At 41.6% G+C, this 14,334-nt stretch overlaps 1 protein-coding gene across 3 annotated transcripts; it reads right to left on the minus strand.

The window, feature by feature from the left end:
* Nucleotides 1-370: 370 nt before the first annotated feature.
* LOC137822850 (protein transport protein SEC23 D-like) lies at nt 371-3,920 on the minus strand. Of its 3 annotated transcripts, none has more exons than XM_068627857.1 (7): nt 3,563-3,920; nt 3,394-3,459; nt 2,417-2,577; nt 2,090-2,219; nt 1,862-2,016; nt 601-644; nt 371-513 (listed from the first exon to the last, which is right to left on the minus strand). In XM_068627857.1, exons 1-3 carry the CDS (start codon nt 3,594-3,596, stop codon nt 2,420-2,422), a joined length of 258 nt encoding a protein of 85 aa, XP_068483958.1. In that variant the 5' UTR covers nt 3,597-3,920; the 3' UTR covers nt 371-513; nt 601-644; nt 1,862-2,016; nt 2,090-2,219; nt 2,417-2,419. The 3 variants fall into 3 exon arrangements, with proteins under 3 accessions (XP_068483958.1, XP_068483959.1, XP_068483957.1); XM_068627858.1 differs by having other exon boundaries at nt 1,862-1,994; nt 2,339-2,577; XM_068627856.1 differs by having other exon boundaries at nt 372-513; nt 2,339-2,577.
* Nucleotides 3,921-14,334: the final 10,414 nt, after the last annotated feature.

Genomic DNA, 14,334 nt, shown 5'->3' on the forward strand with positions numbered 1-14,334 from the left:
AGTGGCGGTTTTTATATGTAAGTAGTGTCAGTTATAACTGTCGCAATTTACATTCATTGAAGAAGATTCTGACACCATAATATACGTAAGTAGTGTCAGTTATAACTGTCGCAATTTACATTCATTGAAGAAGATTCTGGTGCCATAATATACGTAAGTAATGGCGTTTTTAACTGACGTAATTTTAATTCTGAATAAATAAAATTTAACCACCATTTTTTTATAATATTTTTTATAATATGTTTTATACAATTATAAAATTTAACTACCACTTTTTCATAATAAAATAAAATAATGTATAAAGTTGTAATCATCCATTCATTTCATTGAAAATTAAAACACACATAATCATGTTCAAAAGTTTATATGTAATTGAAAATTAAAGTACATAGAAAGTTCATACATCCCTAATCAAATTTAAAATTAAAACATATATCCCTAATCAGTTTTGCTTCTAGCACTTGATCCTATTACTTGATTAGGTGATGGAGCACCACTTCCATAATCTAACGCCTGAAATAAATAATTTTAAGTTAATGAATTTGTCTGCTTATAATTATAAAATAAAAGACACCAATAAATATTTAAATATATTAATACCTCATTGGTGGATCCATCCAGCACATGTCCAAATTTTAGGAAGCCTGCAGTGAATTAGTGACAAGGCATGTCAAATGGACTTATGAGATTTTACCATTTAAGAGAAGAGGGAGATATAAAACAAAATGAAATACTAAAATAATATTAATTTAAATGTATTGTACTTTGTTGATATTTTTTATATATTCATAAACCCTGAACAACTAATCCTTATTTCTACCCTATCGCAATCGTAACTAATTAATTGAGTAAATTATGATAAGAAATCTAAGTTATAAGATAGTTTTGAATATTTTTCATATATTCTAGTAAAGATAATATTAATATATGTGTTTGATAGAGTACTAAGAGCAGTCTATTTTCCACTAGTAAGAACTATGTAATTCAAGTTCAGCACTTCAACACAAAGAAGAGCAAAGCAGCAGAGGATTAATTAAGCATTTGCTAATGATATACTCTAGGAATTTGGATGACGAGCAATGAAAATCACATAACTATCTAGAAAATGGTGCATGAATTAATATAAAGATGATTTCAACTGCCTAGATCAGATTGTGTTTGATATTTTATAAAATACTTATTCAAAACTCGAATCACAAAAAAGAAGAAACCAAAAACTAGAGTTACAGCTTTATGCACAAAGAATGAAGAGTTTCCATGTTTACAATAAACAAGACGACAAATGAAAGACTATGCAATTGATGGAATAACTAATGAACTAGAACGGATTTCTCATGATAAAAATTATCAAATCTAAATAATACAAGTATAAGGTTTAACATGACATTTACAACTTAATTCACTTCACTTAAATAAACACATTAAAAAATGTATAAGCATTAAAGCTTTAAAGACATGGTTGTAAACAGTAGCAGTTTATACCTTGATATGTGTGAAAGTGTGTACATAAATATTGATGGTAAGGTGTTAATGTTAACACTTGTGATTTCAACTACGTTTGGATTCAGTTACCAAATTAGATTTCATGCTTATCACTTAAAGTAAGTGATTAATAAAACAATATGTGGTAAATTCAATTGCAATTGATTAGTTTAAGTAATAAGAAGTTAAACAAAATAATAAGCATTATTTTGATATGGTTAACATAAAACATAATTGGCTAATTGAGAAAAGGGGTATATAAAACCACCTCAAGTTGAGATTGTATTGGAGGCAGTCACACAATAATCGGAAAATACCAAACAACTATCTCTTACTGTAAAGCAAGTCTCAGGATATTATGTAAACACACGAGACTTACATGTCCTGGGGCAATGTTGAATCCTCAGTACTTGTGTACAAAAATAAGGAACCCCAAATTTCAATACTTAGAAACTTTAGGGAGACCAAATCAGTGTACTCATTTGTTACAGCAAATATGTCAACACATACACCTGCTTGAACAGCAACAACAGCCTGTAATACATATGTCAATTCTTTTACTTCTAAAAAATGGGAGACAGGAATAGCAACATCATAACTTAAATACCAGATCTTTATAGAAGGGTGTCTGCTCTGGGAGTAAAGCACGATCTGCATCCTTCCTTTGCTTTCATATTGCTCACCATATCGTCTTGTGTCCATAATCAGGGGATCAGACAAGAAGACAAAGACTCTAGCTGCAGTTCTCAGAAGAAATAATATCTTCTTAAAGCGTTTTAAATATAGAAGATTAAACATTAAAGAATCACACTAACAAAAGTCATAAATGGCAAGTTTTGTATTTGTCCATTCAAACCTAAAGCAAAAGTATTCCCATATTTAGATGCAAGGAAATTGCAGAGAGCTTCCATTGCTATCCCAAAACCACGCCCACCTATCAGAACACCATCCAATCCTTGACCTGCTGCCGTGGTTCTCTTCCATGAAGTTGTTGGTCTAAGTGTTTCAAGTGCAGATGCAATGGTGTGGTCAACATAATACCTTCCATAGCAGCCAACAGTGCACTTTTGGTAAGTTCTAGAAACTCCTCAGAAGCTGCAGTATAACCGAAAACATTTTTCTCGATTACAAAATGACAGTGATGAAGAAGACACATCTGTATATTTAGGAAATTAATCAAGTTTTAAAGAACACTATGAAGGAAACAAATGCCAGAATAGAATAACAAACATGCAAATCAGGCACATCTATCTTCACCTTAATCATTGCATCACATCCTTCTATACAGAATCAAAAGAACCAGAAATAAGAAGAAATGGGTAGAATGACTTAATAAGGGGAAAGGATCAAAACCAAAGGTCATTTATGCAATCACAACCTTCTCATTCAAACAAAAGTTAGTCCAGAAAACACAGCCACCGAAACAGTTCCAAACCCTATAAGTCTAACTTGCAGCAATCATGGCCAGTAACACTGAAAAAACATTGGCCACGTAATCTAATAATCATTCACCATATCCAGACACAAGATCCATGTGTTTTGAATCTGCGTCTCATTCTCCAGTCGGTTAGATAAAATTAATATAGAAAAAATATTTATCGACGGTCTCAACTCTTAAATAAGGGAACAGGAGATAATATCATAACCATGTGGAAACTAGACATATAAAAGTTATTATCGCCATAAGCAACATAGCCTACAGAATTATAAGTAAAATGCCATATTGCTCTCACACACAAAATTCTTAGGCTCCACCAGGTCCTAATCAGAGAACCCAAAGCAAAACTCACAATCAGTAGCATACCATAAACTCCTGATCAATTAACCTCACCGAACCATCCAATTGTCAAAATCCAGTTCCAATTATCACAATTAGCAAATCAATAAGCCGTGAGATGTTAGGAGACTTACAGGACAAGTTAACAGCAACAACATATACCGGACATGCCAGCATTGCCGCTTCCTTCGCCGATTCCTCTGTAACAGTTCCAATCAAAACAGTCAAATATGAAAAACATGCACAAGAGCAATCCAATTCAACAACGATGAACCAAAATCGAAAAGTAAATTTCATAATTACGCGTAGGCAATGCGAGATCTACGAAAGAGGACATAATCTCGGCACAGGACTGAGGGCTAAAGTAGCGTTCGATGGCGTCGGAGGAGAGGCCATTGAGGTTGCCGCAGAGGGAACAAGATTATAACCACTGCTCGAGCTTGCAGTAGGTGTTGAAGTAGGCCCAGCAGTTCTCGCAACGCGGTAATGAAGAAATGAAGAAAAGGAAAACTTGTTTTAATTCAGAAGGATAATTAGTTGGAAATGACATATTTTTGAAAGAAAATTGTGACGGTTAGTCAAATGACGTATTATACTGAAATTTGTGGCGGTTATTAATAACCGCCATATTAAAACCGCCACTTTTTACATGATTTTTTGTAGTGAATCCTGGAAGAAAGTTTGAGACTGGTGACCACGTCACCCCCACATCCAGATCTTCTAGCCTAGTGTTCTATTGGAAATTTAAACTAACTTTCCTTACCTAAAATTTAGTAGATATTCACTAAGAGCTCCAAAACCACCAAGAACTCAAAGGTAACTTAACCTGCACCACAGAGTCCTAATAAAAAATCTAACTATATCACTAGGACCTTGAGCTAACAGAGATTAACCCTGAAGCTAAAAGGGTCACAAGCAAAGCAAGGACAAAAACAATCTAACAAGTTCAAAATTTGACTCAAAGAGAAGAGCAAAAATGAACTCACTCTATCAGATATTCTGATCAGGTAGTCTTGTAGTATTCATTGTCAGGGGTGTGATGGTGGACTCCCCGATCGTCGAACTGATGAGCGAGGAAGTCAGAATCTTAGAGAGAAGGGAGAGGGAAGGAAAAAGAACTTTCTAGAGAGATTGTGGTTCTTTTTAAAATAATGAAACCTGAATAAATGAATTTCTATTTATATGTCATTTTCATTTTAGATAAAAAAATATTCAGGAGTCATTTAAAATATACCTCTTCTACTTCAAAGTAATTTTCTAGATCCTTACACATGTTATAAAAAATATTAAAGTGAAGTATAAAAAATATAAATTCTCTCTTATAAATATAGAATTTTAATAGAGTAATAAATAAAATATTTACTTATATTCGTTACAAAAACAATTATATATAATGATAAAATATTAAAATAAAATTAAAATATATCATAGGGTAGGTCAAACCCCACTTTAGCAGGTGTAGGTTCTGGGTTACACAGTATAAACTTAAGTGACCTGAATTGTCACGCTTAAATTTAACTGCCTCAACACTCTCTTTTTTTCAAGTGGACTCCGGATTGAATTGTATTTGAAAAAAAATATAATATTTTCAAAAATATTTATTGGAAAAGCAAGTTTTAAAACTATTTATAAAAGTATTTTTTTATTTGTTAGTCTGATTATATTTATTTTTTTTATAAATATATCAAATTTACTATTACTTTGAAATGAGCATAAGTATTGTACCTGAATGGAGAGATGGGGCCCAGGCACGGTCGGTTGATGTAGGATAATCGCTGACGTGTCGATCTTCTTCTCCTTCGGTCGGTCGTTCCTTTTTGGTGTCTCCTTCGGTCGGGCGGGGGAGGGTACCTGCGAAGGCACTCCGACGCTCAAGTAAGTATGAGATTCTAAGTGTGGTTTAGTAAGTGAATGAAAACGTACCTTTCTATGGCTTGAGCACAGTATTTATAGGATTGCCTAATGGGCTTTCTATCCCTTGGGCTCAGGGTGGTTATGGATATGTCTTGTCAGTCGTGCTCCGGAATACCCGGGGAACATATCTTCTCTAAACGCATATTCCTTATTCTTCGAAGGTGTATCTTAACCACCTTAGCTTGTCACATAAATGCCCTTACATTTATTATGCATTCGGTCGGTCGGCCACGTGCGTTCGTCCGGTGCCTACCGGTACACTTGCCCTCCAGGCTCGAGGTGAATAAAAGCTGAAGAGTCGTAATGATTGTTGTGCCTTTCGAGGTGTCATACATTAAATTTAACGGAATGACGGGACGTTCGCTTTTTGTCAAAGGCGGCGGAGATGGATCCGGCGGTGTAGATTAAGTGACGCTTCGACTTCCGACTGATATAGGTCGTAGGATGAGCGGGAATCTAACGGATGAGGGTGAGAGGGGAGTGCTATAAATAGCGCTTCCAGTTGCAGAGATATCACGTTTCCTTGAGTTCGGAATCCGAGTCGCTCCGATTGCCGAGTCCACATTGCGAATTGTTGCTGTACGATCTGTAGTTGCCGACCGAGGTGTTGATTCGTGAACGAAAGGTTAGTTATGTCGTCTCAACTTTCTTCAAATAGAGTAGGTAGTAGAGAGTCGAGTGAGAGTGGGGAGTCATCGTCCGGAAGTGGCGAGAGTACGAGTGGGTCAATGGGTCCGAACTATGAGTGGGTAGATATTAGTGTTAGGAATATACCTACTGTCTTTAGGAAACCGGACGACCTGGATAAAGTGCTGGCAAGGGCTCATGTCGTGCGGTCGGGATTACCTTCGGATATTGTAATTGCTGAAATATGTGGGTATACCGACCGTGTCTGTCATGGAAGGGAGAACGCTCCGGTTGATTTCTTTTACGTTTATAGTACGTTGTTCGCTGATTTGAAAGTGACCTTGTCGTTCGATGAGTTCACGATGGACATGCTACAGTTTCTTAACTTAGCTCCAATCCAACTTCATCCGAACTCATGGGCGTGCATGCAGGCCTTCCGAATGGTGTGTCCACTTTTTAATTTGACGCCCAGAGCGGAAGTGTTTTTATTTTATTATAACACAAATTCGGTCACCCCGGTAAGTTGGGTGTCATTGACGAGTCGTCCGGGGAGTGTGCGCTTTGCAGCCTTTAGCACATCTTACAAGAACTTCAAGGAACGATACTTCAAGATATTTGTGGAGCCGGACGGCCGAGAGTATTTTTATAATGTTTATGTTACCAAGTTTCCGTTCCATTGGACCCAGAATCTGACTGTACTTAATGCTAGTTCCCGTACGGCCCTGTCGGGTTGGGATAAGGCCGTTATGGTGGTGTTTGACCAACTCCCTCATAAGTTGCCGACAAGGGAAATAATTGCACTATATGCGTCGTCCGATCCCTGGGCTGATTTTATTGGTATGTGATTGTAATTGTGTTGTGATTGAATAACTTCATTAATAGTGTTTAATTCTTGTGTGTTTTGCAGAGATCATGACACGGACGGACGCCTCGCTGAATGAATATATGAACAACTTGCGTCAACAGAGGAACCGACAGGCGGGTTCCCTTGAGACGAGTGGGGTGTTAGATGCACGACCGACTTCAGTGGTGCCTGCTGCGGGGGCCACGGCTGCGATCGCAGCGAAGAAAAGGGGTCGACCCCCTAAGGGAAATCAAGAAGGCCGACCGGGGCCCTCTCGAACGGTTGTTGAACCGTCTCTGTTAACGGCCGGCCTGGAAATAGCGGCCCATTTACAAACAGAGCTGACGGCCGAGGAGAACGAAGTGCTCTCCACCATCCCTACGACAAAGTTGATGGTGGAGACATTAGAATTGCAAAGTCGGGCGCTCGTGGCGAGCCGAACGGTGATTGAAGAGCTCGAGAGAGTTACGACCGTCACCGTTCCTCGTTTGAAGAAGGAAGTAACTGAGGCCAATCAAGCTGCAAAGGCGTCGGCCGAGATGGTCGAAAAGTTAAAGGCCCAAGTGGAGGAGAAGCAGGCGGCCGTGAAAGCGCAAGAGGGACTGACGAAGAACCTCGAGGCGCAACTAAAGGAGGGTGCCGACCGGGAGGAGGCTTTGAAAGCAGAAGTGGCTAAGTGCCAAGACTTCATGCTTCGCATTAGCGAAGAATATTTTCGGTTAGGCATCGGTCAAGCGGCCTGCCTGCATGGAGCACCCCTGGAGGACGACCGGTACGATATAGAGAAAATAGTAGTTGATGGAAAGTTGATGCCGGCCAACCCCGATGATAATTTAGATGAGGAGGCCGAGGCGGAGACCCCCGGCCCACAGCCGGACGCCTCTTTTGAAGAGTTAATGAACAATGTGCCATAAAAATTGTTGGGCCCGGCATGTGGGCAATACACACTTGCATTTTGAATATTTATAATTTCAGCTAGTATGTATAGTGCGTAGGCCGAACAATTATTTATAATTTCTACACGTGGTTTGGTTTATATAAGTAATGATTTATGAATTCGGGTGCCAAACGAGGCATAGGTAATTTTGGTTTTCGAAGGAATAAGGTAATTCGGATGCCGAACGAGGCATAGATGATTCGGATTACGTGAATGTTAATTCGGATGCTGAACGAGGCAGAAATAATTTCGATTACGTTAAAGTAATAAGTTAATTCTGATGCCGAACGAGGCATAAATAATTGTGATTACGTTAAAGTAATAAGTTAATTCTGATGCCGAACAAGGCATAAATAATTGTGATTACGTTAAAGTAATAAGTTAGTTCTGATGCCGAACAAGGCATAAATAATTCTGAATAATTCTGATGCCGAACGAGGCATAAATAATTCTGATTACGTTAAAGTAATGATAATTCTGATGCCGAACGAGGCATAAATAATTCTGATTAAGATAATTCTTATGCCGAACGAGGCATAAATAATTCCGATTATGTTAAACTAATGATAATTCTGATGTCGAACGAGGCATAAATAATTCCGATTACGTTAAAGTAATGATAATTCTGATGTCGAACGAGGCATAAATAATTCCGATTACGTTAAAGTAATAAGTTAATTCGGATGTCGAACGAGGCATAAATAATTCTGATTACGTTAGTAATAATGCGAATGCCGAATGAGGCATAGATTGAGAGTAATAAAAGGAATAGGAGACTTGGATTTTAGTTTATAGTGCCTCGTTAAAACCTTCTCGGTCGTAAACCCTCCTTAGGGAAAAACCGACCGAGCGAGGAAAGAGTACACTTTTATTAAGTTCAAATGTAATAAAATTTGAGATGCGTGGCATTCCACGTTCTCGGTATGTCCTTCCCAGATAAATGTTCTAAGTAATAGGCTCCACCAGCTGCCGTATCTGCTATGCGGAATGGTCCTTCCCAATTGCTAGAGAACTTGCCTCATTCCTTCCGGGCGCTACTCCGCATTCGCCATACTAAGTTGCCTTTGTGGAACAGTCTCGGTTTAACCTTGGAGTTGTATCGTCTGACCGCCCGAATTTTGCATGCTTCTTCTCTAATTCTACACTTGTCCCGAAGTTCGTTGATGAGATCGAGGCCGACCGAGAGGCTTTCCTTGTTTAGATCAAGATCAAGGGTTTGTCGGCGGAGAGAAGGTTCTCCAATCTCGACGGGGATCATAGCTTCAGTGCCATATTAGGCTGTACGGCGTTTCTTGTGTAGTCGTCTGAGGAGTACAGCGATATGCCCATAAGACCTCTAAGAGTTCTTCAGTCTAGTTACCCTTTGCTGGACCGAGACGTTTCTTCAGTTCGTTCAGGATGACCTTGTTTGCAGCTTCTGCTTGTCCGTTTGTTTGCGGATGTTCGACTGAACTGGCGATGTGTTTGATGTGGAGTTTCTCGTAAAATTCAGCTAACGTCCGGTCGGTGAATTGCCGACCGTTATCGGTGATGATGATCTGTGGAAGCCCGAAGCGGCAAACAATATTTTTCCATACGAAATTTTGGACATTGCGGGCGGTGATCGCAGTCAGAGGCTCGGCTTCAATCCACTTGGTGAAGTAATCAATGCCGACCAGTAAGAATTTACACTGGCCTTTACCGGGGGCGAAAGGGCCAATGATGTCCATACCCCATTGGACAAATGGCCAAGGTGATAACATAAAATGAAGTTCCTCAGGTTTTTTATGGGACAAAGTGCCAAACTCTTGGCATTTAAGGCATTTTTGGACGAAATTGGTGTAGTCGCCTTGGACGGTCGGCCAGTAGTATCCGACCCGGAATACTTTGGCAGCCATTGTTCGCGCGCCGGAGTGAGTTCCGCAAATTCCTTCGTGCAACTCTCGGACGACATAGGAAGCTTGGTCAGGTGTCAAACATTTAAGGAGTGGTCGAGTATAACCTCGGCGGTAAAGGTCGTCGCCAATTAAGACGAAACGGGCGACCTGCAGCTTCATGGTTTTTTCGCCGAGAGGACTACATGTGCCGTCGAGTAAATATTGCTTAATTGGGGTAATCCAAGTAGATTCCGCGTCGGTCGTTAGGCATTCCTGTAGGTCGATGCTTGGGCGTGCAAGCGTAACATGGATGACCGACCTATGCATTCCCTTACACTTCGTGGTTGCCAACCGGGACAAGGCGTCCGCGCGAGTATTGTGATCGCGTCGAACGTGTTGCATGGAAATTTCAGAAAAGGTGCTCATCAACTGTTTGACTAAGTGATAGTATCGCTGTAGAAAGCTTTCTCAGACTTCATATTCGTCATTAAGCTGACCAATGACTAGCCTGGAATCACTTTTACAAATTAACTTTGTGATTTCCAATTCTTGAGCGAGGCGTAGACCGGCTAAAATGGCTTCATATTCGGCCTGATTGTTTGAAGTTTTGAAGTCGAATTTTAGGGCTTGCTCGATGACAATCTCGTCGGGGCCTTCCAAAACGACTCCAGCGCCGCACGACCTTTCGTTGGAGGAGTCGTCCACGTATAAGATCCACAATGAGTGTTCAGTCTCGGCTGAGGAAGGAGTGAGTTCGGCTGCGAAATCAGCAAGAGCTTGCGACTTGATGGCTCCTCGTGGTTGGTACTAAATATGGAATTCGGATAGTTCTATCGTCCATCCGATCATTCGTCCGGCTAAATCTGGTTTAGTGAGAATCTTTACAATGGGGTAATTTTTCCGAACAATAATACGATGATTTTGAAAATACATACGCATTCGTCGGGCGGTAATGATGAGAGCCATAGTCACCTTTTCGATCGTTTGGTATCGAATTTCGGCGCCATCGAGGGCGCGGCTAACAAAATAAACTGGCTGTTCCTCAAAATTAATTTCTTGCACTAAGACTGAACTAACGGCTTCGTTTGAAACGGCGAGGTAGACTATAATGGGCTCTCGGGCGTCCGGTTTCTGGATGACCGGTGGGGAGGATAGAAAAGTTTTCAATTGGAGGAAAATTTCCTCGCATTCGGCCGACCACTCAAAGCGAGATGCTTTTTTCAATAATCGGACGATGGGTCTCATTCGTTCTGCAAGTTTAGGAACAAATTTGGATAAGGCGGTGAGCCGGCCGATGAGTCTCTGAATTTCCTGAATGGAGTTGGGGCTTCTCATTTCGGAAATAGCTTTACATTTCTCAGGGTTAGCTTCTATGCCTCTATGAGTAAGCATAAAACCTAAGAACTTTCCCCCCTCGACGCCAAACGCACACTTGTCAGGATTGAGTCGCATCTGGTGCTGGCGGAGGGCCTGAAAAACTTCTTTTAGGTCAGCAATATGTTGCTTACATGAGTCGGACTTGACAACAATGTCATCGACATAGACTTCAACATTCCTGCCAATCATGTCGTGGAATACATGGTCCATTAGTCTTTGATAAGTGGCCCCGGCGTTTTTGAGTCCGAAGGGCATAACTTCATAGTAGAAATTATCGGAATCAGTCATGAAGGCTGTCTTCTTTCGGTCGGCCGGGTGCATTTGGATTTGATTATAACCTGAATAGGCATCAAGGAAGCTGAGGATGTGATGTCCGGCCGCCCCATCAACGAGACGATCAATGGTAGGCAGAGGGTAAGAGTCTTTTGGGCATGCCTTATTGAGGTCCGTGTAATCAACACACATTCGCCATTTTCCATTTGCTTTCTTAACCATAACTACATTGGCTAGCCATGTAGTGTAATGGGCTTTCCGAATGAATCCAGCTTGTAACAATTTATCGGCTTCGTCACGTGCGGCTTAGCGTCGTTCCTCGCCTAGATGTCTTTTCTTTTGAGCTATTGGCCTAGCTTCTTTATACAGTGATAATCGGTGAGTGATGACCCGTGGGTCTACGCCGGGCATGTCAGCGGCCGTCCATGCGAACAGATCGGCATTTTTAACAAGTGTCGTGCCGATGGCCATTCGGTCGTCCGGCTTCAGTGAGGTGCCAATATGTGTAGCATGACGATCATCGCGAAGTGGGAACGGATGCAAGTCTTCTTCTGCTTCCATACGGGGATTGTCCATACGAGGGTCAAGATCAACAAGGGCTATCATCTGTCGACGGGACATGCGCCGTCCGGAATGTCGGGTCGGGGATCGTCCCCTTTTTTGCGGGAGTCGGTCGTCCGGATTGGTCGTGTAGAGCCGTCGAGTTGGCTCACTTTTCAGACTTGCGACATAACATTCTCTAGCGGTTTTTTGATCGACATGGATTGTTGCAATGTCGTTATTTGCCGAAGGGAATTTCATGGCTAAGTGTGGGGTGGAGACAATGGTTTTTAATCTGTTGATGGACGGACGACAGAGCAGGATGTTGTAGGAAGTTTGGGCGTTAACAAGAAGATATCGTACGTTTATTGTTTTGTGGAGAACGTCTTCCTCACCAAATGTTGTATACAAGTCTATATACCCCTTAGTGTCGACCCGTTCACCTGAGAACCCTACAATTTGTTCGTTATAGGGTTGAATATCTGCTTCTGGGATGCGCATTTTCTTGAAGATTTCCCAGTATAATATATCGACCGAGTTACCTTGGTCTACCAAAGTCTTGGCAATTGCGAACTTGTCAATTTCCACGGTGATTACCATAGGGTCGTCCTGGGCTGGATCTATGGCTGTGAAGTCGTCGTCAGTGAAAGTGATCGGAGGTATGTGTGGACGCCTCCTCGTAGTAGCATGAGCGGACCGGATGTCCCGGAGATGTTTCTTTCGGGCGGAATTTGAGCACCCGCCACCGGCAAAGCCTCCGGCTATATAATTTGCTTCGTGGTTCGGTTCGCCCAAGGTAACGGGTCCAGCGATCATGTTGATGACTTCGCGGACTCGTTGGCGAGGGCGGACGTTTCGGTCGGGACTTGTGTTGCGGGCGCGTGTACGCCGAACGGGGCTTTCACTGCGTTTCCGCGAAGCCTGGCTATGGTCAGTTCGGCATTTGTAATCGTTACGGTATGACCGGTCGACACCACGGGATGGACGGTCGGTACTCCGTGGTGGGGATCTTGAATTCCTTGTCCTCTTGACGAACTGCCGCAAATGGCCAGCCTGGATGAGCTCTTCGATTTTGTCCTTCAACGCTTGACATCCTTCGGTCGTGTGATCGAAATTTCGATGGTACTGACAACGCTTAGCAGTATCTGCATTCGGTGGTGTTTGATACTCTTTTAGTGTCGGAATTAAATCCGTTTGCAGTGCTTCATCTAGGGCTCGTCCCCTCGGAACAGTTAAAGGGGTGTAACTGTTAAACCTGGGGATTCGGCCTCCTCTGTTCCGGTCGGACCTTGGGGTGGTTCAAACGGTCCGTTCGGTCTCGAATTCCCTTTCTTTGCTCGGGATTTGATCTTTGAGGACTCCGGATCCGACGACTTTGAACCGTTGGTGATAGTCAATGTGTTCCTCAATTTGCATGAATTTGGTTGCCCGAGTTCGAAGATCTTCCATGTCTTGAGGCGGCTTTTTTATGAGACTTTCGGTAAAACGGCTCGGCCGGATGGCCGAAACCAAATGGTGTAACGCGACTTCCTGTTTGAGCCCTCAGATATTCATGCATGCCTTGTTGAATCTATCTAAAAAGGTTCTGAGAGATTCACCTTTCTCTTGTTGTACCGCTAGTAGAGACATGGAGGACATGTGATGCGGTCGGCTGGTGGCATATTGAGTAGAGAATTTTGCGGCTAAGACGTCGAAGTCGTCAATGGAATTCGGAGGTAGCTCTGTAAACCAAGTAAGAGGTTCTCCCTGGAGCGACGTGGGGAATACTTTACACCACACATTGTTATCTGTGGTATACAAAGTCATTTGCGTCTTGTAAACATTTAAATGCTCGTCTGGGTTGTAAGAAATTATGTAAATTAATTTCTATAAAGTGACTCACATGACTTAGAGTTTGGGCTTTGGGCCCAAATATGATTTAATAATAATAATAGAATAAAGGCCCATTGGTTAATGTGAGAAATATATATATCTGATGATATACCTAATGAAAACCGACATATGATGGACATTGGGTACTAAAGGCTATAGGGTTCTGTCTCTGCAAATAATATTTGTCTCACTGTTAACCATCACGAAAGTGTGAGACAAGAACGGAATTGCAAGAGATAGATTGGGATAAAGGAGATAAAGTAACTGCTCAATTAGGATCACTCATGGATCAAGGTAAGTGCCTATTTCTTCTTCACTTTTATGTTTTGTGTGAGAATCATGATATGATAAGATCTATATGTGAACACATTATTGTATGTGTTCAATTTACGTTCATTCATGTTTTGACTTACATGGGTCGGTCGAGCCGTCATAGAGTTTGATGGCGAGGCCTTTCCACTTGTCAGGAAGTGGTGTGGTGATGATTTCGTCTGTAAAAGGATGACCCCTTTTACTCAACTTTCGTTCGACTATTTCAGTTCTGGAAGCAGGATTGGTGTCGGCCGGTGTAGGTATGTGAAAGGCAGTTCGGTCGGCCATATGGGATTGGCCTTCTCGTTCGGGATTATCAACCTGTCGTTGGAGTTGTGCATTCTGCTCTCTCAATAAGGCGATTTCTTCCTCTTGACGGCGCATATCCTCTTCGTGTTGACGACGTTCTTCAATTCCCTTTTGCCGCAGTTCCTCCATCTGAGTTTGGAGGGTTTGAATCATAGTCATATGTTCTGCCATAGCGTCGTTGTTGTTCCTTGTTGCAACCATTATAGCTTTGAAA

The sequence above is a fragment of the Phaseolus vulgaris genome, chromosome 9 (genome assembly GCF_000499845.2).
Source record: "Phaseolus vulgaris cultivar G19833 chromosome 9, P. vulgaris v2.0, whole genome shotgun sequence".
Taxonomy (NCBI): Eukaryota; Viridiplantae; Streptophyta; class Magnoliopsida; order Fabales; family Fabaceae; genus Phaseolus; species Phaseolus vulgaris.